The 26,543-nt window shown below is 39.7% G+C and overlaps 2 protein-coding genes across 2 annotated transcripts in view; both read left to right on the top strand.

Moving 5' to 3' along the window:
* Positions 1-13,434, top strand: part of LOC143121068 (uncharacterized) — a 45,225-nt gene extending 31,791 nt beyond the window's left edge. Inside the window, exon 3 of the mRNA XM_076281475.1 lies at positions 13,226-13,434. Coding sequence (XP_076137590.1) covers positions 13,226-13,230 — 5 coding nt within the window. The 3' untranslated portion in view covers positions 13,231-13,434. The remainder of the gene's footprint in view (positions 1-13,225) is intronic.
* Positions 13,435-21,937: 8,503 nt separating this feature from the next.
* Positions 21,938-26,543, top strand: part of LOC143121017 (uncharacterized) — a 90,176-nt gene continuing 85,570 nt past the window's right edge. The window contains exon 1 of the mRNA XM_076281431.1: positions 21,938-22,049. Coding sequence (XP_076137546.1) covers positions 22,035-22,049 — 15 coding nt within the window. The 5' untranslated portion in view covers positions 21,938-22,034. The remainder of the gene's footprint in view (positions 22,050-26,543) is intronic.

The raw sequence follows: 26,543 nt of genomic DNA, 5'->3' as shown, positions 1-26,543 counted from the left end.
ATGAACACATACAATAGCTCGATTAAAAGGTGAGACTTTAAGCTCTCGGTGGGTGCAAACCGTGTATTTCTACACGCCTTTGTTCCTGAGAAATCCCAAGCTAAACAGTGGCTATTTTTCTTTAAAATCGCTGTTTTTTTTTCTAGAAATGGAGATATAACGTCATTCATGAAATATGAAGTGTTGCCTGTTACTTACTTGTGTAAACATTCCGGGAAGTGATCAACGAGACCTGGCGAAGACTTCCACCTAGTGATAGACCCACGAAAAATGGCCTGGTTTTGACCTGACGTGCATGCTTCACTGATTCGACTCAAAGCGGCAAACTAGTTATGATAAAATGTCCAGATAAAATGTCCAGATTGTGCGTTTTCATGAGTTTCACGATCGTCATATATTTCATTTCCATTCATTACAGATAGAGATGTCCGATATTAGCATAAAAATGTAATATCTGTTAATATCGTTATCTGATTTTTTTGCCTTAAAACCGATAAAATAATGCTTGCGTTACACCCAAATAGTGCCTATGCGCTCCTGAAGCGTTTACCGGCGCACAGATGATGACCTCATCAAGCTGCGTCTTGAAGCATACAAACAAGCGTGGATGGCTGCAGTAACAAACTTGCTCGCTCTGTTTCAACATTATGTCTGTGGTTTGGAATTGGCCATGGCCGTCGTAGCCCCTTGAGTTGGCCGTGACGCCCCTTTGAAAATCAGAGGTTTACAGGCCACGGTGGCCTTGGTGCCCCCTTCTTTAAATATTCTGCTTTGCGTCCTACTAATAGCGATATATATACCTATGGCCAAATTACGCAGTGGAGAAAGTGACAGCGCAAGAAAGTGCGTCCAAATTAACCCATTCTTCTCAGTTGAACTACTCGCGAAGTAGCCTACTCATCACACAGACATCACACGTATCACATGAAAGAGCTTTTTCTCAGCTTTTAAACGATGTTAGCCGCTAATTGCTGTGGTGAACGGTTCGCGAGAAAAGTAAATAATACCATTCAATCAAATTCTACTGAAGGTTTTGCGTCCATCTCCCTACCCATTCATCTCGGTGGAATACTTCAGAACCCTTCGTTTAACATATGACAAACCATATATCAGAATAAACAGCAGACCTTACCGAACAGAAAGGTGTAAAGCAGTCCCCTGTACAGTTATCCGTTCCAGACTAATCCCGTTTTGAATTTGCAGTAAATTTCAACATACATGGATGTCTCCAAATTTGGGATTTAAGTTTTACACTGTGTTTAAATTGTTCCACATTATTTCATAACGGGCCAAATACAAAACAAATATTACAAATGTCGCCTAGATATCGGTAAATCAGAGGACAGCTGACTGTAAGAGTTTGTGAAAGTAGCCTTAATGATCACAAAATGCTAAGCATGCATCTAGGCTATTTGAGTTTCTTAAAGCTGAGCTGTGCTTAAATTGTTCAATACATGATTTCATAACAGGCCAAATATAAAATAAATGTTAAATATAGCCTAGATATCTGAAAATATTAGATGATCAGATGATTTACAGTTATATGTAATATGTCATGTTTTATGTTTTTGTATACAGTGATGCAGGTCTACTGCAGTGAATACAACTTTGATCATTTTTATAGCCTACTACTGTATAGTTAACTTTGGCCTTGGTGCCCTGACATGTGGCCTTTGTGCCCCCCACCAAATATGCCCAACTGAAGGCCAAGTGGCCTTGCCCCTAAAATGGTGAAATTCCAAGCCTGATTGTGGGTATGGCCCGTTATGTACTTCACCTCAAGCCTGAAGTATTTTTTGTAGCTCAAACAAATGTTTTCAAAATTGTGCAGTATAGTTGCTTGCCACATTGTAATTGACTCATATTTGTGCATTCATTCAATTAAGGTGATTGAGTTTTAGTTAAAGAAACAGTTCATGAAGCATCCTACAAATGCAGGCTCATTTAACACAGAAAAAGGGTAGCCTGTCATACACTATGCCTGTTATTTTAGTTGGCTTTACATTCTGCTATGTTGCACATAGTTGTTCAGGTACAATGTTTTATCATTTGTGAAGAAGTCAAATTTGCCCTATTTGTTGTGGGCATTGTCAAGATTATCTGAGGGAGAGTGTAATCCAAACTGTTGTTTGAGACAATTAAAAAATAAAAAATAAACATGGCACTTTTTCCCTAAATTAAGTTGGAAGTATTTTTCTTATTTTGCACAGACAATGTTAACATTTGGAAAGCCTTGTTGCATTCAAGAATGCATCCAGTGGGGCATCACAATAACATTAAGCATGTTGTGTTAATTCCATAACAGGAGATATGTGATGTTACCTAAATTAGTTTTGAGGAAAAATAACCCACATATCGACATCGGTATCGGCTGATATCGGAATCGAAATTTGAGAGTTGGACAATATCGGCATATCGGATATCGGCAAAAAAGCCAATATCGGACATCCCTAATTACAGAGTTCCCAAAATGACATATAAGGTGTGTTAGAGTGTCTAGTTTCGTAATTTAAAAAAAGCTAAAAACTTAATATTACGTTTTTGGCACTCAACGCATTGGCACTCAATGAATGAGTTAAGCTCGCAAGACATTTTCGATATTGAACACATTGGATGATATCGTTATGGGCCTATAGCCTATGTGAATGCCCAAGCATTGTCCAGAATATTCTGCACCTGTGTGCAGTAGGCTAGCGGAGTGGCAATCGGGAGAGTCGGGAGGATTCCCGGTGGGGCCGGGCTGATTACTGTAGTGTGATCTCAAAAAGCGCATGCTATTGCTGTTTGAATATTTTCTTTGCTGTGCTCTCCAGCAGCCTGCACTGTGCGACTGCACTTATCACTCCCTGTGTCCCTTCCCCACAGCCTTAGAAATTACAGTGATGACCTGACATACAGGCTACCGAGCCAGAGCGCTCTATATGCATCAAGTTAGCGAAAGTTTTATTTATTGTGTTGATAAGAAGATAAAGCAGAACTATCAGGCTGTGTGAGCAGGCTATCCTGCACAGAACCTCTCTATCGGCCTCCTTTTCAGCAGCTCTCTGCCGATACACACACATCCCTCTTTGCTGCACCTCAGTCAGCTGGGAATTGACCACACACACAGCCTACACACACATACACACATGCACAAAAACAAACACTCATCAAGCAGCACTGTGTAATAGCAGTCAGGGTGCGCGCAAGTTCATAGACACAACTAGTTATCATTTATGCCAGCCATGAGCTCTCGTGGCCTTGTTTCGTTTAGTTTTGTTATTTTGAAATAACGTGATAATTTCATGTAAAAACGTGATAAATATTGTGTAAAAACATGAAAAAAATCAGATCTTGAAATAACATGATATTTTCACATTATAACATGAAAATATCATTATCATGAAATAATGTGATAATCCCATGTAATAATGTGATACATATCTTGTCAAAACGTGTAAAAGATATTGTTATAACAAGAAACTTTTCACGTAATTACATAATACTGAGCCTTTTTATTTATTTTAGTGTGGCAGCAATACGCTTCCGTACATCTGTATGCTCCAGTGATTTCCCCCTTTCATTACATTCAGTTGAGGAATACGGTAACAAATATGTGACTTGAATGTTTTTCAAACCGACAGTTCCGCATTATGATGCGACAATTACCCTGAGGGATTTTCCCCAAGAAGACTGAAACTTTAGATTGTTTGCGTAGAATTCTAGAAGGAACCAGGAAAATAATTTTTGAATTTCCCCTGGGGATCAATAAAGTATCTATCTATCTATCTATATATCTATATATCTATCTATCTAGTATCTATCTATCTAATTCACTCCTCAAAAGGTTAAAGCCTGACTGATAAATCGGTGTGCTTTTTAAAGAATCAGCAGAGATTATAGATCCCAAATCCAACCACAAAAGTGTCTCGTCATGCATGAATAATTTCTTGTGACTGTAAATTGTTTTATACATATACACATAAGGATTAGTTTTGGACAGAATTTGACACAGAAAATGTCATCAGCCAATATTGAATTATAGAAGGTCTGTCATTCTAAATCGTTATGGTAACTCTTCCAGGTGTATCAGAACACCCGCACATAAGGCAACAGAAGATCCATGGACCGAATGATGAACTCAAAGGAAGGCTTTACCACTTCTCAGTCTACAGAAAGAGTTTAACAGCCCTTACTGAACTCGAGAAACAGCAGCAAACACACTCTCATGGTGTAAATCAAAGGCAGAGTACTGGCAAAAGGCAACAAAAATATGCCTGTTGTGGAAAAGCCTTTACAAAAATGTCACATCTTAAAGCCCCTTTGTTAATACCCACTAGAGAGAGGCCTCATAAATGTGTCAAGTGTGAAAAAACTTTTACACATCTCTCAACTTTTAAAGCCCACATGTTCATACACGGAGAGAAACCATGTAATTGTGTCCAAAGTGGGAAAGCTTTTTCACAAAGTTCAGGTCTACAATGCCATATACTAATACACACTGGAGGGAAGCCTCATAAATGTGTCCAGTGTGGAAAAGCTTTTTCAACAAGATCAGGTCTTAAAAGACATTTACGAATACACACTGGAGAGAAGCCCCACAAATGTACCCAGTGTGGAAAAGCTTTTTCACAAAGTTCATATCTTAAAACCCATATGCTAATACACACTGGAGGGAAGCCTTATACATGTGCCCAGTGTGGAAAAACTTTTTCAACAAGATCAGGTCTTAAAAGACATTTACGAATACACACTGGAGAGAAGCCCCACAAATGTACCCAGTGTGGAAAAGCTTTTTCACAAAGTTCATATCTTAAAACCCATATGCTAATACACACTGGAGAGAAGCCTCACAAATGTACCCAGTGTGGAAAAACATTTTCACAAAGTTCAGCTCTTAAAACCCACATGCTAATACACACTGGAGGGAAGCCTCATGAATGTGCCCAGTGTGGAAAAGCTTTTAAACACCTCTCAAAACACATTCTCGTACATACTGGAGAGAAGCCTCATATATGTGTCCAATGTGGAAAAGGTTTTTCACAAATGTCAGCTCTTAAAAGCCATTTACTAATACACACTGGAGAGAAGAATCGTGAATGTGCCCTGTGTGGAAAAGCTTTTCAGAAGCTCTCACATCTTAAAACCCACATGTTAATACACACTGGAGAGAAGCCTCACAAATGTACCCAGTGTGGAAAAGGCTTTTTACACAAATTTACACTTAAAAGACACATGAAAATCCACACCGGAGAAAAGCCTTAATCTGACCACTGTGGAAAGCATAATTCAGATAATTCAAGGCTTAAAAACATGCTAATTCACGTTGAAGAGAAAGTGTGAAAAGGCATTCAAATGTTCCTCTTCAAAATCATATGATGGTGCAAACTGTTTGGTGCATATGATGGTGCAAACTGTGCAAAAGAATTGAAAAAGCCACAGAAATGTTTGAAAAAGCATTGGTAGTCCCCCACATCTAGAGAGGCAGATCTATGTTACCATGACAAATGAAATATAAACATAGTCTATGAAACGTTTGTTTTTTTATGTCCAGTTTGCACAAGCGGTGAAACAGGCTGTCATTCTATTAAAGGGACACCAGGCAACGTTTTCGTGTTAATTAATCATCTTCGTAAGTCGTATATGGTTAAATGACTCATTATGGGGCGAATGAAGGCTCTCTCGCCCGCCCCTACTGCCTGTAGGAAGAATATCCCACTTGCAAGTTCGGTGTATCCTACCCGCCGACCGAAGCAGGATCAGTTTACAGCACAGAGGCAGGCTAACGAAACGCTAGAGATTGTTGCAAACGTGTGTATAATGGCAGAGCCGGCGAAGAAGCAGCGAAAACCCTTGACGGAAGACGCAAAGAAAAGGAAAAGAGCTTCAGACCGAGCGAGGGGGAGTTTCGTAGAGAAAAAGCATCAGGCTTGCCTGGTGTCCCTTTAAATCATGCCTCACATTACAGTAACGCTAATTTATGAAGGGTGTGTACAAGTCATTTATTGAGACTATTCCGATTTTTTTTTTTGGGGGGGGGGGTTTCTAGGGAAACTAGAAAGATCACGACCACTCATCTAAAACTTTCAGTAAGGGTCTGTATTCACTCTCAGGTGAACCAGCATTACCGTTCATCACAGCTGTTGCTTCATTATTAGGCTACCGGGTCTGTGAGTAGGGGCCGCAGGAAGTGAGAGAAAAGGGTCTGTGATCGCGCAGCAATTAACTTATGCAAACAACAACATCATGGCAGTTTTTAAGCTCGCCTATGCCGACCGCAAACCGCTAACAATCCAGTGGGAATTCTTCAGAGATTCTCCACTACTGCAGTTGTGAAGCTAGAGTCTGTTTGCAATGTGTGGGCAACAATTTGCGCTGCTTTATAGAATAAAAGTAGGCTTTTTCGCTGCTTGTGCAAAGCTGATACTAAACCACCTGCTGGTGCTGACAACGCTTAATAAACTGCATTGTGGAAATATATAGTTTGTGATTTAGTACCGTTTAAATGTAAGCTTATAGGCCATTATGGCTATTTAAAAGAGATTGTCTGTATGTCCAGTATTCTGAAATATTAACATTTTGTCCAGCCAAAAAAAGTCTTGCGTAACCTGCTTTCAATGCTATGTGTGAAATCAATATGTATCTTTGAAATGTATGTATTTTTGTATGAAATGTATGTAAATGATCATGTCTTTGCTCATCTCATTATTTTATATATATATTGATGATTTGACAACATCATTTGTAACAAGAAAGCATTGCATTGAATAAAGGAATGGTCATAACCAGTGTTAACTTGACATTTTTCTTCATTGTTTGTAACAAGAAAGCATTGCATTGAATAAAGGTATGGTCTTAACCAGTGTTTTCTTTTAATGAGGTTCCACAGAGGAGCCGTTGATTGCGTAATTGAGCGATCCTAAACCTTGCCCTGCTTGGTCAAAAATTACTGGAGTTGGCTAGAACTGCATGCTATCTGCTATCTTTTGTTTATTGATCTGTGGCCTCTCTCTCACCTCCAATCTAAACTTATTATGACCATCCACAGCACCACAAATGCTTTCTGGGCAAAATGTGTCCCTTTGTCTCCTAATACCTGGCCACGCAGAAGTGTAATATCACTTTCACTGTGTCTCAATTGGCATACTTTTGTGAGTACACTTTTGTGCAGCACCCTATGTGCACTGTATGCTTTTGGGCTGAGTGCATATATTTTAACATCTGAAGACTGCTCTCCCTTTCTTGGACAATGCTTTGCTCCAGATTATAAATAACTCACTGCTATCAGGCCATGTACCACAGTCGTTTAAGTTATCTGTTATTAAGCCATCCCTTGACCCTAACAACCTGGCCAACTATAGGCCTATATCTAATCTCCCATTTTTTTTAAAAATTCTAGAAAAAATAGTGTCGAAACAAATTGGTACCTTCTTGCATATGAATAAAATCCAAGAATTATATCAGTCTGGTTTCAGAGCTCACCACAGTACTGAATCAGCCTTAGTTAAAGTTTTTAATGACCTCCTCATCGCTGCCGATAATGGACATATATCAATATTGGTCCTCCTGGACCTCAGTGCTGCCTTTGACACCATAGACCACAATATACTACAGGCTTGAACATTCGATAGGCATTAAAGACTCAGCACTCGCTTGGTTTAGATCATACCTTTCTAACCGCAGACAATTTGTACAGGTTCACAATGAACCATCTACCCAGACTATGGTAAAATATGGGGTGCCTCAAGGCTCAGTACTAGGGCCCCTGTTATTTTCTCTCTATATGCTTCCTCTAGGCTCAGAAATTAGGAAACATGGCATTAAATTTCATTCTTATGCAGACGATACACAACTATACCTTTCCATAAAACCTGACGAATTAACTCTGTTAGCCAAACTTGACACATGTATAAGAGACATAAAGACATGGATGACAAATCATTTCCTGCTTTTGAACTCCAATAAAACAGAAGTCATGGTTTTAGGTCCTAAAAAGATGAGGGATATCCTATCCTCATCACAGGCTACATTTACTGATCTTTGACTATCCTCATCCACAAGTGTTAAAAATCTAGGAGTTACAATTGACCAAGACCTATCACTAAGTAATCACATAAAACAGATTACCAAAACTTCATTTTATCATTTAAGGAACATTTCAAAGATAAGGAAGTCTTTATCCTTACCAGACGCTGAGAATTAATCCATGCTTTTGTCACCTCAAGGATTGATTATTGCAATGCTCTATACGCTGGCTGCAACAACAACTGTCTAAAGAGCCTACAGCTTATACAAAATGCAGCTGCTCGCACACTCACTAGAACTTTTGAAGTCGCATTGACTTCAAAATATTGCTTCTAACATACAAAGCCATTAATGGCCAGGCACCAGAATATATTAAAGATCTCCTAGTCCCATATAACCCACCTAGACCGCTACGATCACAGAATACTGGCCTTCTTGTAATTCCAAGAATCTCAAAAACTACAGTAGGAGGCAGAGCTTTCAGCTATCGCGCATCCCTCCTCTGAAATAATCTTCCTTCCTCAATTCGACTAGCAGACACCCTCCCTATTTTTAAGTCTAGACTTAAAACATACCTCTTTACTGCCTCCCATAGTTAGGTATGGTGCGGTGTGGAACTTCACCCACCTCAGGGATTTTTGGAATGGACCACCCTGCTGAGTCCTCGTGTGTCTGGCAGCCCAGTCGCGCGTGCGATGGTGGTCACTGACCATACCTGCGCTGGTGCCGACTACCCCTCACCATGCCTTAGTTATGCTGCTATAGCATAGTGCTGTCATGGACTTTTCATGTGTCACGCCGTACAACCCCCCCTCTCTCCTCTCTCCCCTTCTCTCTCTCTTAACTCTCCCTCTCTTGCCTATTCTCATTATGATATACTGTAACAATATATAGTACCACTAATTACTTATTGACATTAACCATTTTGATTTTCAGTAATACTAACCCACACTACATCTCTCTTTCTTTCCCCTTACTGTACCTCACTTGTGAGGTATATCATCACCAGTCATCAACCATCCATGTGTTGGCCCTCCTCTCACCCATCTCACCTGAAGTCCCATCCTCGACTGCCCTATTACTGTCCCCCTATCTGGATTCCTGGCCCGTACAGCCTAACGACCCATCACCTACCTATGACAATTCTGCCCGGATTCCTAGCCTGTCTGCCGACCCACCACATGCCCCTTGACAACTCCCTTCCCCTGGACAAATCCAACGCTGGACTATTTGAACTTTCTGTCACTAAAACAGGATTAATGAATTATCAAACCAGATACGTAATCACCCCACCTCTTGTAACTTTCAGCTCAAATGCTTTTTAACACCATGTCTTATTCTCTACACCTGACTATCATATGCATTTGTCATGTATACAGACCTTACTGTCCTGTATTGACCCTAGGTAGATGGGTCAGGCCCTTGAGTCGTGGATCTGCTCGAGGTTTCTTCCTATATGTATCTCCAATTCTAGGCAGTTTTTCCTCGCCCCTGTTACCCATGGGCCTTCTCTTTTTTTTCTTCCTTTCTTTCCTTTTTCTCTGATTGCCTACATTCTGTAAAGCGCCATGATACATGTGTAATGTTTTGGCGCTCTATAAGCACAATAAATTGAAATTGAAATTAACAATAGTGTCGTCTCATATCAAACAACTCTGAGCACTTAATGGATATGACAATCGCAACATTTAAATATAACTTTATGTGTGTCCTCTATTTGACAGTAACATGGTCATACTGTGTCAAAACAGTTTATGTCATAACTTGCTTGTACATCAGTAAAGTGTGTTTTCCACTGCTGCTGGTTCAGCTTTCTCAACTGCAATTACCACAAGTTTGAAAACGCTCCCTCCCCTTCCGCTATATAGCCAAGATGGCGTCCATTGAGGGCGAAAAGTATCCAGTGTTCCACACTCAGCTTTTTGGTTGCTATGAGTGCACCATCTGGGGACTGAACATGAACATTTCTGGCGGGGGTGCGGGTGAGACTACAGCGTAGACTGGCGTAGATTATGATAAATGTAAATACCGGTAAATAAATTGCCTTGAAAACCAAAAGACAACAATTTTAGCATCAAAATTCTATAGCTGATGTTTTCACATGTTGACGTTTTGCCAAGGAAGGGGTGGGATATGTGTAGACAACGGCCACACTAACCCCATGCATTTCTATGGAGGATTTTTTGAGTGCTGTGTCTCCTCATTAGAAAGTGTCTGCCTTAGTGCAGCTGCAAACTCCTCCATTGCAAACGCTAACTGGGTAAGACGTAAACACGGAAGTGACGTAGTTCCCGCCTTGACGAGTGATGGGGCGACTGACAGATTGCAATGCGTTTGGCAGATTGAACTGCCATTTGAATTTTGCAACACAAAGAGCGTGGCAAAGTGCAATGCAATCACGGGGGGTGCTATTTCTTTTCCATTTGAATAAAATGCCTCAAAACGATGGCAAAATGTTTTGCCCAAAATAATCCAAAATGTTTTCAGGCTGGCATTGACAGTTTTGCCAAATATGTTTTCAAAATGCAATCCTACATTGCACTTTAAATATTAAATTGCAAAACGAATTGAGTGTTAAATGATGAAACTGAGTATTGAAAATTGAAACGCAATATTAATCGCCATTTGAATTTTGAGACTGAAGTACCATGGCAAAATGGAATGCAATTCAATCCATGTTTATTCTATTTTTTAACCAAAATTATTCAAATTGATTTTAGGATTTTTTTTAGGATTGCATTGTCACTTTGCAGATTAAAACTGGGGCAGCCGTGGCCCACTGGTTAGCACTCTGGACTTGTAACCGGAGGGTTGCCGGTTCCAGTGGGCCGCGGCCGAAGTGCCCTTGAGCAAGGCACCTAATCCCTCACTGCTCCCCGACCGCCGCCGTTGTAGCAGGCAGCTCACTGCGCCGGGATTAGTGTGTGCTTCCCCTCACTGTGTGTTCACTGTGTGCTGTTTGTGTTTCACTAATTCACCGATTGGGTTAAATGCAGAGACCAAATTTCCCTCACGGGATCAAAAAAGTATATATACTTACGTATACTATACTTAAAATACAATTTGTTTGAAATTATTAAATTGCATAATGAATTGGCAATTGCATAATGTAATGTCTTTTTGAATTGCAGATTGCATTGCCAATTGAATTACAGTAAGCTACACATACAGTTAAGAACAAAATTATTCATTCTCCTGGAAAATACTGATTTAATGCTGATTTTCTCTTTATCAATATGTTTGTTCTGACTGAAAATGACACTGTCACATGCCAAAAGTTTGTAAGACAATGTGGGAGAAACATGGAATTAAAAAAACATTTTTGGTATTTTTTTAAAAATACCATTTTAATGGAAAATGGTAAGTCCAAAATTATTCATACCCTTTTAAAATAATCAATGGAAACATCTTTATTTGCATTCACAACTCTCAAAATGGTTCATATAATATCTAGCAAGCCTCCCCATGTCTACAATGATTCTAGACCACATCTTTTTAACAGCAATCCGGGTTTTACCTTCTCAAAATAAATGGTAACACTAAAGCAAGAGGTTACACTGAGATTCTGGAGGAAAAGATCAGGCAGTGTGCCAAGAGACCTGCCCCAGGCATAATTGGACCATTAAAACATACAATGATCCAAAACATACAGTCAAACAAGGCAAGAAATGGTTAACAGAGAACAATGTCAACATTTTAAAGTGGCCCAGCCAGAGTACTCAATCAGTCAAAAAGTGAGCACAAGGCCAAAGTGATGGCAAATAATCGTTCATGCCTCAAAACCCAGATTGCTGCTAAAAAGGTGCGGTCTACAATCATTGTGGAGACATGGAGAGGCTTGATAGGTATTATAAGAACCATGTCTAGAGCTTCGATGGCAAATAGCCTAAAGATGTTTCCATTGATTATTTAAAAAGGTTATGAATAATTTTGTACATGCCATTTTTCATGAAAATGTAAAAAAAAAGATTTGAAAAAAAAAACGGTTATTTTTTTTGATTCCATGTTTGTACCACATTGTCTCACAACCTTTTGGCATGTGGCTGTGTCATTTTCCGTCAGAACAAACATGTCAAGTGAAAATCAACATTGCATCAATATTTGCCAGGGGTATGAATAATGGGGTCATTCTACAGAAAAGGTGGAATTCGGGTGATGGAAATCTGCTTAAATGAACTTCTTTCAACATACCCAAAACTTCTTTAATAGCTTTAATTAACTTGTCAGCTCTATGAACGCAAAACGGGGAGCTTAATCTATTTTGTCATTTTTTAATACATTTTAATAAAGAATCCATGAGTCATTTATTTGTCATTGGTGTTACCTGTGATTTAAACAACATTAATGTTGATATAAAATATTTTTTCTCATTACAGCTTGTATATTTAGTTAAAGGTTGAGTAGAGGAATGATAACACCAAGAAAAATAATTGATTATTTATATTTGTTTAATTAAATTCCTCATTTACACAGCATTGTATGAAATTATTTGATTCTCAGTTTCACTTTTTTCTTTAAAACCAGTAAAAACAAATATATTCAACCAAAAAGGCTTTGATGCAAAGACTGAAATATCAACTATTTCTTACATCCCATATCAACAAACAAAATATTACAAGAAAGTACAAGAAAATACATTCATTAACACCAAAACACTGTAAAAACTTGGTGTAACACCAATGACACAATAGCATCAGTAAAGAACCGTTTGATTCTACATTAATGAATATTTAATTACAAACAATTTATTTCAATTGCTCATGTCAAACACTTCATTTAAAAAAGTTTGTTTCAACCATTTCTAACAGTACAATTCAACTGTTCATTGAACTTTGAACTTCTCATTGGATATTACTTTCAACAGAACATTTCAGTCGATTCATGTCAAACATTTCCATTTAAAATAGCTAATTCCAAAACATTTCTAACAGTATAATCATGTCATTTTCAACATATCCTTTCAAAACATATTTCTAGATTTCATTATGTTGTTTCTCTCACTTTAAAGACCCAGTTCTTCTTGTACATATGACCAAATCATCTCATCCAGCTGGATGGCTCTCTTGTTGACAGACAAGGGCTCTGGCATTATACACATAACTTGATCTTCCCCGTACCAATTTATGTCTGCTATTGGGGATGGCCAGAAAAACTTGTTCAAGTCATACTTGCTGCTCCTGTGCATACATTTGATTCTGATGTTGTGTTCCTCCACCTCAAGGATGATGCCAGGGTAGGGCAGATTGTCGTACCGGACAACACACCACTGCCCACAGTGATGAGCCTCAATCACATCTGGTCTGTGTTGCTGTGTTTGGGATTGGTCTGCCTCTGTAGATGGAACATCTCCGACAACTGTATCTTGCAGATCATAGCATGGACAATCCCACACATTCTCTGCTGCCTGACAGAAACAGCTGACGTCGCGGAATTGAAGAATTCCAGGTGTGACGCTCATAACTTCATGAATTTTCATTGTTCCCCTTATTGCTGTTAGGGGAACACCTATCATTTTTCTCACCATCTCCTCCACATCTACATTGCTAACATAAAATAATTTAACATTGTGTCCCTGACTCTGTGAGCGCCCAACAGAGAGATTCGGCATCAGGGATATCTCTTCCATGGCGGACCAAGGCATCAGGGATATCTCTTCCATGGCGGACCAAGGCATCAGCACACCTTTTCAAAGCCCCTCCCACCCCATCCGGAGCACCCTTACCGTGGCTTGCTTAGAAGAAACTCCAAGTGCTTTTTTTGGAAGCCTTTTTTGGTGAGGTTCAGTTGCGATAAGGTAAAAGTTGCCTTTCTGTCTATATTGGGTTGCAGGGCCGTCAGAGAAGAAATAAAGGTTTTGCACAGAAGGGTATTGCCTCTTTACTAACTCCAGGACAGGGTCGAGATGAGTCCATATAGCCGCCGGGTCATGCCTTCTGCTTGGTGAGATGGTGGCAAAGGACATGGGTGGCTGGTTGTGCACATAGAGGACTCCAGTGTGGAGGGTCGCTTGCTGGTGTGACCCCCCGAAGTGCACAGACTGGATTTCACTTGCATATTTACTAGGGCTGTCAATCGCTGTGAAAGTATTTTAAATATTTAAATTCAAATGAATCATTGAATAATCAGCATTAGTGACATTAAAGTTCAAAAACTCTTTTATTATTATTTTCACTGTTCAAATGGGGCAGCCGTGGCCTACTGGTTAGCGCTTCGGACTTGTAACCGGAGGGTTGCTAGTTCGAACCCCGACCAGTAGGCACGGCTGAAGTGCCCTTGAGCAAGGCACCTAACCTCTCACTGCTCCCCGAGCGCCGCTGTTGTTGCAGGCAGCTCACTGCGCCGGGATTAGTATGTGCTTCACCTCACTGTGTGTTCACTGTGTGCTGAGTGTGTTTCACTAATTCACGGATTGGGATAAATGCAGAGACCAAATTTCCCTCACAGGATCAAAAGAGTATATATACTATACTACTATACAAATAATTGCCATAATAATCTATGATATGACCTAATATGCTGAGGAAATAAATTCAAAAGTGCTTCGGGAAGATGTTTTTTTCTCACATACAAGGCATTTCAGGCCACAGATATAACCTAGGGCAGCGGTCCCCAACCACCGGGCCACGGCCCGGTACTGGGCCGCATGACATTCCTAACCGGGCCGTAGCATGAGTTTAAAAAAAATGCATGCAAACTAAACTAAATTTAATTCGCAATAATGTCACGTTTTTACATGGCATAGGCCTATATGCAGTTGTTTGATTGCACGCATGTTTGCATTTTGCAAGGTCTATTTTCTTACGTCTGTCTGTCCCACCTTCAACACTTTTACATATTGCCTTCAGCGCTGCGCAGCCTCAGGTCAGCTCACTTCACTTGATCAGTTCTTGGCGAACAAAAACAGCAACAAAAAACAAGCATCTTTAGCAGGTCACTGGCCAGAGTGTTTGAGTTGCGAGAGCCGCTGCAGAGATTTCTTACAGAAAAAAAGTCACCGTTAGCTGCACATTTTAGTGATGAGGACTGGGTGTCAAAACTCGCTTACCTGTGTGACATATTCGGGTTGCTTAATGACCTCAACCTGTCACTCCAGGGGAGAATGACGACTGTCTTTAAACTGGCAGATAAAGTCGCTGCATTTAAAGCCAAGCTTGATTTGTGGGGACGACGAGTGGACCAGATAAGTTCCAAACAGTATTGGGGGTTTTGGGAGAGACTGAGGCAGGACCCTTTCTCTCGCAGCTGGTGCGCGATCACCTTGTTGCGCTTTCAAATGAGTTTGAGCGTTACTTCCCATCCTCCAAAGATCCACGGCAAACCAATGAGTGGGTCCGCAACCCATTTGTCAATATCCCGAATAGTCCTAACTTGTCAGCGCAGGAGGAAGAGCAGTTGATCGAAATTGCAAATGACGGTGGTCTTAAGAGTGTGTATAAGGAAACCTCTCTGGCGGGTTTTTGGATCAAAACCAAAGCAGAATATCCCGAGATAGCCGTAAAAGCACTGAAAACGTTTCCCACCACGTATCTATGCGAGGCTGGGTTTTCGGCAATGACTGCAACTAAGACCAAATTGCGCAATCGACTGGACATTTCAAACACACTGAGGGTGTCACTGTCTTCCATCACCCCAGATGGAAGCTTCTTGTTGTAGGGAAACAAGCAGGGCTCCCACTGATTATATTCGTAATGCACGTTTAGTTCCCATGTTTTGTTCCCATATTTTGTTAAGCATGTTCACACTTATAGATGTAGCTTCAAGTTGTTCAATATTCATAGTTTATATTGTTCAATTTTCACTTCTTCAAGTTCACGTTTTTCACAAGAGATCGTTACCTTCACTGTTCATACATAACTAAAGCTAGTTCTTTTCAAGTAATGCATGCACAACACATATGGAACATGGAATCCCCGAACCCCCCCCCCGGTCCGTGAAAAAAAAATAGGAATCAAACCGGTCCATGGTACATAAAAGGTTGGGGACCCCTGACCTAGGGGACACAATGAAAATAAATTAACACTCCCCTCAATGTCAACACTTATTTCTTTGCATTGATGTGCGACTATAGAGTTGATGAACTCCGGTGATATGCAAATTCCTTGCTGCAGACATTGCAGAGGACTTTTTTTCAACACTTTATTTTTATCAACACCATCAGGCCGTTTTTTAAAAGTAAATGTTCCAATCAATGATCCAGGCAGCACATTTTCTTCTCTCTCCTTCATTTAACTGTCTAATTTTTACTGACTAGAACGGCTCGGGGTCAAAGGTCATACGGAATCGATTAATCTGCACTAATTTTTTTAATCAGTTATTTTTTCTCAAATTAATTAATCGAAATGAATCAGTTTTTTTGACAGCCCTAATATTTACAGTTATAATAGTTTAATGTATTGTGCTTCTTCTCTCTGGTTCCTCACCTTCTATTGAATCTACCTTTGTTAAACACCATTGAGTAAGTGTCACTTTATCACTGGATGGTGGTTTGGTGAGGGGATATGAGGCACAGGACTTGGCGTTTACTGGTGATTTGTCCTGACAAACTGTTTTGTCAGACATTTGGTCAACATTCTTCGTATCTAATAGACCATGTTTGTGCAGTGTATTCACCATGAACTGGAGATTCTCATGAGTTTTACACTGGCATGTTTGTCTGTCTTGTTCATTTGGCTTAACAACCCAAAACGGTCTGTGTCTGCAGAAAAATGCATATGAAATATCTCCATGCTCAGCCACATATTTCACATAAAGGTTCTGCAAAAAGTCGCAAAGTAACCTTCTCTGCTTCTTTATTTTCTGTACGGTGATTGTGTTCTTCTTTCCTGTGGTCAGTCTACTCACATCGTCTCTGAGGAAGAATTGCCTCACCAGGGTTCTTTTGTTTGTGGTGTTGTTTTGTTGAAATGTCTTCCTCAGTTGCTTGTCTGCTTTGTATGAAAAGCCAACGCTCTTCTGACACTGCTTCTGGAGTTTGTATTTCCGAATCAGTTTGCTTGTTTGGATTGAGGCAATAACCCTCTTTTCCTTTCTCTGTCTAGATAATTGGTATTTCTCCTTTAAGTCACCAACAAGAGCAAAGTGGAAAGCTAGTGTCCTTTTAACTGGAGAGACAACTGACTGACCTTGAAGAATGTTCTCCACTCTTGTAACTGGACTCATGGGACTCCCAGGACATGATATTTGTGATTTTGTGATGCGATAGCATCTTTTCCTGAACTTGTCACGTTGTCGGGAGACTTTATGTAGTTCCGCTTTCAACTTCTGGTTTTCCCTTCGTCTCTTTTCGCTATTTCTTTGATGGAGTTGGTGTCCTTTTCTTTGCCTGTCAAACACATTGATGACATATCAGAAAATAAAATAAAAAGAATCAGAAGTACTCACTTAAAATACTTTTAAAACACAAATGTTCGGAATGGACCGCAGTAATTAAAAATATCCTGTTATTCCCTCTCTATTACATTTTCCAGGTCTACCTTGTGGTGCTGGTTGATCTTTCTGGTGAAGGTTCAGGGGTCAAGACTGTCTGTACCACTTTTATCCGTTGTCTGCGTCTTGCTTGATTTTCACGCCACTTTTTTTTTCTGAGCCTTTCTCTCCTTTTCACTTAGATCTCCTATAGACTTCCTTTTTTTCGATAACCCTGCCTTCGCTTTGCCAGGTACTCTTCCCTATGTATAGGGTTTGCATCTCTCCGCTGCCTGTATAATCTTTGCTTTTCAGCTGCACTCAATTTTGCCATACCTGACAAAAGGAAAATATAATAATAGATAATTAATATGATTATAAATTGTTATTAACTTAAAAATGTTTCCCTCTTGTTTTGTTTTTATGCTTTTATGTTGGTCAGTTAAAGTAATATTGCTTAGGAAGGAAGAACTCATTAGAGAAGTAACACCAATGACAGTAACACCAATGACAGTAACACCAATGACGGTAACACCAATGACAATTTACAGAAAAAACTAACATTTTAACAAAATGGCTGCCATTAGCCATGTGCTATTTAATCAGAGACAGAGAATGTCTAATAAGGGGAGAACCGCCACTCTCGGGAAACTTCCGGTTTCTGAACTGGTTGCAGTTCCTGTTCTGGTTCCACATGAGGGCGCTCACGAATAAGTGCAGAATGAATGGAGGTCTATGAACCCCTCAAATCCACTTTTCTCGGGATATAATTTTTTGGCCAGAAATTGGAATGTTGCATGCGAAAGAGGGGGCAGAGAAAATATACACCGCTGAGTATTATATTTTTTGAGTCACTTATTTGTTCTAAAAAGCCTTTCAAATGCGTCAATGACGTCATTCATTAGCAGCAAGCTAGTGAGTTGTGGGCAACAACGACCCAACCTGTAAGAAATCGAAAGGACGTAAGTACTCGTTCATTCAACTTTTGACCTATAATCTATATTGATCTTGCAGAAACCAAAATCCAATCTTCGATTTGTCAACGACAACCAGGTGAAAGAGAGACATTTAGCCGTCTAGCTCCATAGACCCCCATTGTTTTTGCACTTATTCGTGATCGCCCCTAGCGGAACTGCAGCAGATTGCAGGTACAATGGAGTTAATAGGGAGTGATCCGGCTCTCCGTAAACGGGCTCTGTCAGAGATGTAACAATAACATACTTATTCAATCTAATGTATTTTTATGTTAAGATCTTAACACCCACAGCTATAAAAAAGAGTAACACTAATGACATCCAAAAAATCTTATCTCAAAATTCTTAGATAAATCATGATATTTTAGACAAATGAGTTAAGACATCTCACAAACCTTTTGCCTTCCTCCACTGCACTCATAGATATATACACTAGATGTCGCCTTGACTACTGCTGTGCATTGGAACGAATGCGTCAATCGAGACGCCATCTTGCTTCAGTGATCCACTCCTCTATAATGCATTAGCGTCAATCTGGGCAAAGATCTAGCGAAAATAAAATCACCATAAATCGTCAAAATCTCAAGCAATTATCTAGTTTTTTGGGTTGTTCCAACTGACAGGCATGTATTTATGGTTGAGTCTAGAGAAAACTAAGCTTAAGACGATAATAAAGATACATTTTACCAGTCTAGCCCCATAGACTCCCATTCATTCTGCACTAGCTAGCGGCGGCCCCTAGAGGAACAATGAGTAAACTGCAACCAGGTTCGATACAATGAAAGTAAACAGGCTCTTCGTAGACAGGCTCTGGTTGAGGCCACATACCCCTCGTCTCGTTTACTCATGTAAGTTGTAATCTCACCAGAAGTTGCTGTATATCTGTAGAACATTTACCTCTGCTACTACATAGGCTACGCCAGTCGTTACTTTTATATGCATGGGTCAGTGCCATGGGCAAATGAGATGTAGCTGAATTCATAAATGACAAAGCCATGAGAAAGGTGATTTTCTTACGTTTCAACAACAAAGAAGCCGATCTGCCATCATTGTGAGAAGTTCCCAAATTTGTCGCTAATCGCTAAAAAGGTTTTCTATCGCTGGGGATGGCCAAACGTCGCTAAATAGGTAACGCTGACAATACAGGAGAACTAGTTTAGCGCTTCAGATCCCTGTACCATGATGGCGGCGGTGTTGACGCATGCTGAGAAGCAGAAGGCGACATCTAGTGTATATATCTATGCACTGCACTTCTTCCACTGACCTCTTGACCCAGGAACAAATTCAAAGAGCTGATGCATTGTTTCAAAATAAAAGTGCTTTGGGTAGGGTAACACCAATGACATACATTTGGTGGACAAATATTTATTTGATATTATTCATATTAATAATGTATTTTTTACCATTTCAGTGTTCTAGTTAATTCATACAGGGTTAAAGGTAAATGTAAATGAGATTTATCTTATAAAACACATGGTTTTAAATGAAAAGTACACAGTTCAACTTCCATGTATGATCAAAGGGACAGGGGGATTTTCAGGACCAGACATTTTTAAAAAAGGGGAAAAAAATGTAAAAAAGAAAATTAAATAAATAAACTCTCTCATCATCTTAAGGACAGTCTATATTTATTAAATATATATAATTATGGGATTATTGGGTCAAATTAAATGATTCAGGGGTCTGCAAAAGCAAGGGACAAGCCTTTGTAGAATGACCCAATGATGTTCTTACGCATGCTTCAGCTTCAATATTGCGTTTTATCTTTTTTTTTCAGAAGGTGGCGGTAATGTACCTAAAAGCTGTTTGCCAACGGCCAAAGAAAAACAAGAAGAAGAAGAATGGGGGCTATCTGGGAAATTTGATTGTTATGCTTGTTGGCTCCACGAAGTTAAAGTCGCGAGCAGGGGAAATTGCATGCAGTCCAAAACGGGAGAATGGTTCAAGACATTTTGCGGAAATAAACAAGATTCCGCGTCTAATCAGACACAAACACCAAATTAACAGAAGTAAGTTGTCAGAGCAGCGAACTTGCGGGAGGAAGAGTTTGTGCTTTCACATAGTATGTAGCTAGTTAGCCAAAGTAACTTCGTACCGCTGATCTCAACGCCACTGAACAAAAAGAAGCAATAGGTTGCATAGCCTACTTTGAGACATGCTCGAGAGATCAAACCGTTTCTCTGGATAGTTGTGTGTTTTGTCACAAACAGTAGGCTAACTCCTCAACACAACTTATCTTAAGGAGCAATACATGCATTCAAACTTTCTTTATAGGTCAGCACTTTCTCCCTAAAGTCGGGTGAGCCATTTACCTCGCTTTGTAGCATACCCCTCAGATAGCAAGAGACGTCTTTTGCTCTTCGGTCCTTTGGTGTATTGCTGACAAACGCATCACCTTGTGGGTTCAAACACTTGCTATTCAGTTCAATTATAATTATTAATCCATCTATGTGTTAAGTAAGTAGGAAACGTGTGGTCCAACAATGATCCGATAACGTGGATCTGGAAATGTGTTATTCTCTTGCTCCCTGGGTACGATCTTTGCAGTAAAGTGCAGTACTATGTAGTACAATGCATTTTTTAATATCCAAAATATTGCATTTCTTGCATAAGTACGCAAATAATTCCTCCAACGCAACAGTGTAATACTCATAAAACTGCAGTTCTTACACTTGAAGAAGTGCAGTTTATTTTTTGTTGTTCTCTGGGTATGATCCCATTATTGCTACACATAACGATGTGTCGATCTCAGGCAAAGAGCACATACTGTATGTGAGCTTTTAGTTTTTTCTTGTATTTGTATTTCTGTTTTTTCTCTTTTTTCTTGTATCTTATTTCTTTACATTATTTTACTATTTACATGGTCTTTTCACTGCATCAGTTGTATTGTATGTCTTGTATCTATCTTCTTACCATCTTGTGAATTCTCATTTTTACTTAATTGTACATTTTTTATGTTTTATTTATTATTTGGTTTGTCTGTTTATTTGTTTGTATTACTACAATTCAATTCTTTACTGTGTTAAATGCTCTAAATGTAAAGCACTTTGAGCTGCAGTAATAAGCTTAATAATAATAATAATAATAATAATAATAATAATATTTTTATTCATGGGATTTTGTTTTTTATTAATTGAAAAACAAATATTTTGTGTCTCTGATTTCAGGCAATTGAAATATTTGGATGGGATCATCTTTCTTCTGCTAGCAACATGGATGTTGGACTTCCATTTCGTTCTAGCTGTGCTGAAACACACCAGGTTGACCTGAGAGTGATCGTGAAAGAAGAAGATATAAAAGATGATGTAAAACTGGAGGAGTCTGGTCATCTGATTGCATGTCCAGATGCAGAAGAAAAGTCTACTTACAGTGCAACACTACAGACAACGGTGAAGAAGGAGGAGGAAGTGCGACAGCTTGGCCCGCCGAGCGTGATGGTGAAAGAAGAAGATGTAAATGAGGAGCAGTATGGTCATATGATTTCATGTCCAGATGAAGAAGAAAAGCCCTTTGCAGAGCTTCACTGTGAATCTCAAACAGACTGTAAAACTGAAACAGACGTCACAGAGTCACCAAGGTCTACTTACAATGAAATGCCAACAGTGACGATTGAAGTGAAGAAAGAAGAAGAAGAGATGGAGGAAGAGGAGCATGACCAGCTGGAAAGTAAGTCCTCTCATATAGAACTGAACAGTCCATATGTGTTTCACTGAATTTTGTGACTCTAGAGGGCGCTGTTGCACTGAAGCCTGGGGCAGCTCTGTGCTGCACTGAATCACTCGCAAACACTCGCAAGAGGCATATCGATTTTGGTTTGGTAAACAATCACAAAAAACAATGTAATCGAGCAAAAATAATTATTTTGTCACATTCCATTTAGAAATAGCATTTCGGAAATAGCTACAATTTCAGGTCACAGTGCACTGATTCACGCTGCCCCTTTTAGCCCCGCAGTCTCTCTCTCAAATGACAACAGACTCCCCTCTGTACACGGGCCACACAAGCAGTTTGGGTTGTGTGTGTGTCTGCTAGTACAGTTTGTTGTGTGGTAGCCTAGAAAATCCAGACCCTGATCATCTAGAAAGATTAACTTGCATGTATTAAAGCCAAACTTGGTACAACTATTAAGGATCCCATCAGGAGGACGCTCAAAAAATGTGGTGACCTTTGACCTGTAGGGGGTGCTGCAATTAGCAATATTGCATTTTGATCTGTAGTTGCTGATGTGTTTTATCAATCTTTTTTTTGATGTGAAACTGATGACAACATATTCCATCCAGTTCAATTCTAATGCATGCGTGGAAGGGCGGGGCGGGACAGGGTGGGACGGGCAGGGGTGATTAGGTGGGGTGTGGGGCTGGCTGGGGGAGGCGGCGCCGGCGGCAATACTCAGCCCTGTTTCAGCCCTACAAAATCAGTTATGTTTTGATGTTTTGATGTGTTGAAAGTGTTAATGGCGGGTGTCTGCTGAGTTCTATCTTGTCGCCGTGGCTACTTCGGCCTATTCTGCTTGGCCCCCTTATTGCTGCTTGCAGCTATATTTTAGTGACATATTTGCATTTTCATTAGCTTGGGTTTTGTAATACTACCTATAAAATATGCTAACCATTCCTGCTTCATTCCAGAGAGGTCATCATTAAAAGTTATTAAACCATCGGGGCTAACTTAACGTTACAGTCTGAGGAGTTGCAGCTTTATTCAGTTACCCACAATTGAAACTAAATATAAGTTTCCCTCACAGACTCTGATTTGGTCGCTACAGCTTTTTCCCATCTTAACAGTTTATGAGTGTACTCCTAAACTCCTCTTGCCACTCACTCGCAATTCACTGATGTCAGGTCCACTTAACGGAGCCACACATAGGGCTAGGCTACTGCTATTTCGTTGACTGCTGAACATTGGTAGAAAAAAATACTGCAATTAAATGATGCTTATTGTCAGGACTTCCTGGCTCAACACAACATAACAAGGGGAGACCACACCGGAGTATATTAAACGCAAAATAGAAATATTTTTATTTATATTTATATATATATATTATATAATATATTTATTAAATAAACCTACATTTCAGCATAATGAAATGTAATGCAAAAAGATGTGTCAGTTGGGAGCGCAGCCACAAGTGTGATGTCAAGCAATCAAGCCAGCAAGAGGTCTCTCACGGACTGCGAGGTTCAGGTTTTATCCGGCTCCTAATTACGCCACCAATTAGCCCCGTCATCAGAACCCTAGAGCTCACCCTGCAGGCCGAGAGACAAAACACAAAAGAGCAGCCAAAAAACTGACAGACCTAGAGGTCTAGTGATGAACCCAGCACGGTAAAGCTGGAGCGTCACATTATTAAATGCTGTCCCCAAACACTTTTCACAGCTTTTTTTTCAAGAGCAATATTATCGGTTATCGTATCGGTATCGGCCACAGCAAACCAATAAATATCGGTTATCGTTATCGGCCCTAAAATTCTATATCGGTGCATCTCTACTATCTGTTAAACGGCAAAGAAAAGAGTAGAATGTGGACGCTTATATGAGAGACAGTTCCTCTTATTGCATGTAAATCCTCTCATCCAGTGGAGAGCTAATCAGAAATGTTTCCCGTGTCTCGCAGTTAATCGACTGCACGCATGATTACAGTCGACATGCTATGTCTAAAATTCATCAAGTTGTCTGCTAAACTCAGGGTTGGAATATACTATAGCCTATTAGGCTAGCCTTATTACTTTTTACAGGGTGTCCGCGGCACAACTGACTGGGGCACCTGCACCGTCCGAGACAATTCCTCTTATTGCATGCACACATAAGGTGTGTTAGACTGTCTATTTTTGTCATTAAAAAAAAAAGAGCTAAAAAAAACCGCAATGTTGCATTTATGGCACTCAAAGTGTTAAAAGGTATGAAAATGTAGTAAAAATTATTTTATGAGGTATTACCTATTTTTCAAATAATGAATATCCAAATCGCCCTAAAATCTTGACTTGGTTAGCCTAATATCTAGGGATCGACCGATATGTTTTTTTTAGGGCCGATACCGATATCAATTATTACCAAAACAGGAGGCCGATAACCGATATGTAAAACCGATATGTCAGTTGTCAAAAAGGGGGGTAGATAGTAAAGGCTATATGCTGCAAAATTTTGATTAAAAATCATTTAATTATGCAAACTTTTCTTTCTTCTTTTGGTACACAATTGTCTATCAACTTGCATCACTTTGCAAGTGTAAATCCTGTGTATCATGTTAATCTAAGAGCTGAGTGATAGCAATTATTTTCATAGAGTAGGCCTGCACAATGGGCTATGTGCTTGTTAAGGGACCTGTCACAACGAGGATGCTTTGCCATCGTTTGTGTGAGTGCACGAGAGAGGGAGAGGGAGAGGAAGAGGTGCATGCGTGATGGCAAGTGTTACGGTTGAATAGTTTAACAATAGTTTTAAAATAGTTCTTAGGCTATTTAAGCATGCAATTTGTGTCCATGTGTAGGCTATAAGCTACACTTTTGAGAGCCTAAAAGGCACGTTAATAGCCAGCTCATGACGCGATTTTGTTCAGGTCTGATTAAATTACGGTTGGCCCTGGGTGCATGTAGTCTTTGCTGACAGTCCAATTCAAAAAGGAGCAATTAGACTTTTTGACGTTCGCTATCGCATAATTTAGGACTTGTCTGTACTATGTCCGCCGAGGTGTCCCGTTATTCACAATTAACGAACGAGGCGGAGGCAGAGAACTCCCGATGCGCAGCACCTGAGTTTGCGGGCTAACTAGTAAACAGCATCAGTAACGTGCATCAATCGGGAATTCGCTAAATGAAGGAAGTGGGTGCTTTACTTATTGATCCGGATCAAAGAGACAATAGCTTACAAAGTGGTGTTTTTGTAACTTCAGTGTAGATGATTGTCTGCCTCGGTGAGAATCCTAAACTTTGTCTGTGTTCAGTCTTCGATCCTGATTGGCTGCATTCGTGCTAACTAACAAATCAGACGGTGTAGTGGGCAGGACAATGCTCTTGACCACAGAGTAGCAAATGCAGGGAGTGAGAGACGCTTTACAGACAAAATAGCGCGTTTCATTCTTTATCCATTTCAATATCGGCTTATTGGTGGAAAAAATGACCGATACCGATTATTATAAAAATGCTAAATATCGGCCCTAATAATCGGCCAGGCCGATAATTGGTCGACCCCTACTAATATCACGTTAGGCACATTGTTAATGCATAACACCATCTTGAAAGTCATCTTGAAATTGTTTTGTTTTTGAGTCCGCAATTAAGTTAAGTGCGTCAAATCAATATGTTTTCTATATCATTGATGTAAAGAGTAAATAACCACAGATCTCAAACGCCACATAATACATACTAGGGCTGTAACGATACACCAACCTCACGATTCAGTTTGTATCACGATTTTTGACCTACGGTTCGATACGAATCTCGATTTTTTTTTTTTTTTGGGGGGGGGCTAGACATTTTATTAAATAACATTTTAATAGCCTCCCTTAGAACACCAGAGGATTACAATATAATATATCTATTATTTTATATCCTGATATAAAAATATTTTTCTGAATGACTGATATTTATGACAGCACACTTTATGCAGATTAGCCTATAGCCTAGGCCTACTATTTTTTATTACAACTCTACCTCTTTAATTCAGCTGTCTGGTTGAAGCCTGGAAATATTGTAAACAAAGTAGCATATAGCTTAGCCAATCAGTCTACTGATTGGACTGTTCAGTTTCCCCATGTGTGTTTAAGTTTCAAGGTAATACTTGTTCTCCTTGGGACAGGCCCTTTTGGGAAACGTTGGTATTGAGATGATCAGTCAACTTCAATGCAAGAGTTTTAAACAAATATGTGCAGCATGCTAATGATGCTAAGCGGATTTAATAGTAGCCTAATTTAGCTAGTCGTCTATGCGTCCTTGCTTTCACAATTGTGAATGTTTTATTTAAGTCGCGCGTGTTCATTGAGCAGGAGAGGGAGGGAGGGAGAGTGAGAGGGAGGGAGCGCGAGAGAGAGCGGGGCAAGGAGAGGGGGTTTACTTCTATACTGTTTGGTAAAGTTGCACACATAGTCTACAATGAAAGCAAGGAGAGGTATGAAATTATTATTTATTTATTTATTTGTTTGTTTTTGGACAACGTAGGCTACCGATAA

Source organism: Alosa pseudoharengus, unplaced genomic scaffold, assembly GCF_046254945.1.
Source record: "Alosa pseudoharengus isolate Yale_2024_CS ecotype anadromous, Long Island Sound unplaced genomic scaffold, YU_APseudo_1.1 YU_APseudo_1.1_scf_1, whole genome shotgun sequence".
Taxonomy (NCBI): Eukaryota; Metazoa; Chordata; class Actinopteri; order Clupeiformes; family Clupeidae; genus Alosa; species Alosa pseudoharengus.
This window is presented reverse-complemented; position numbering and strand designations above follow the sequence as displayed.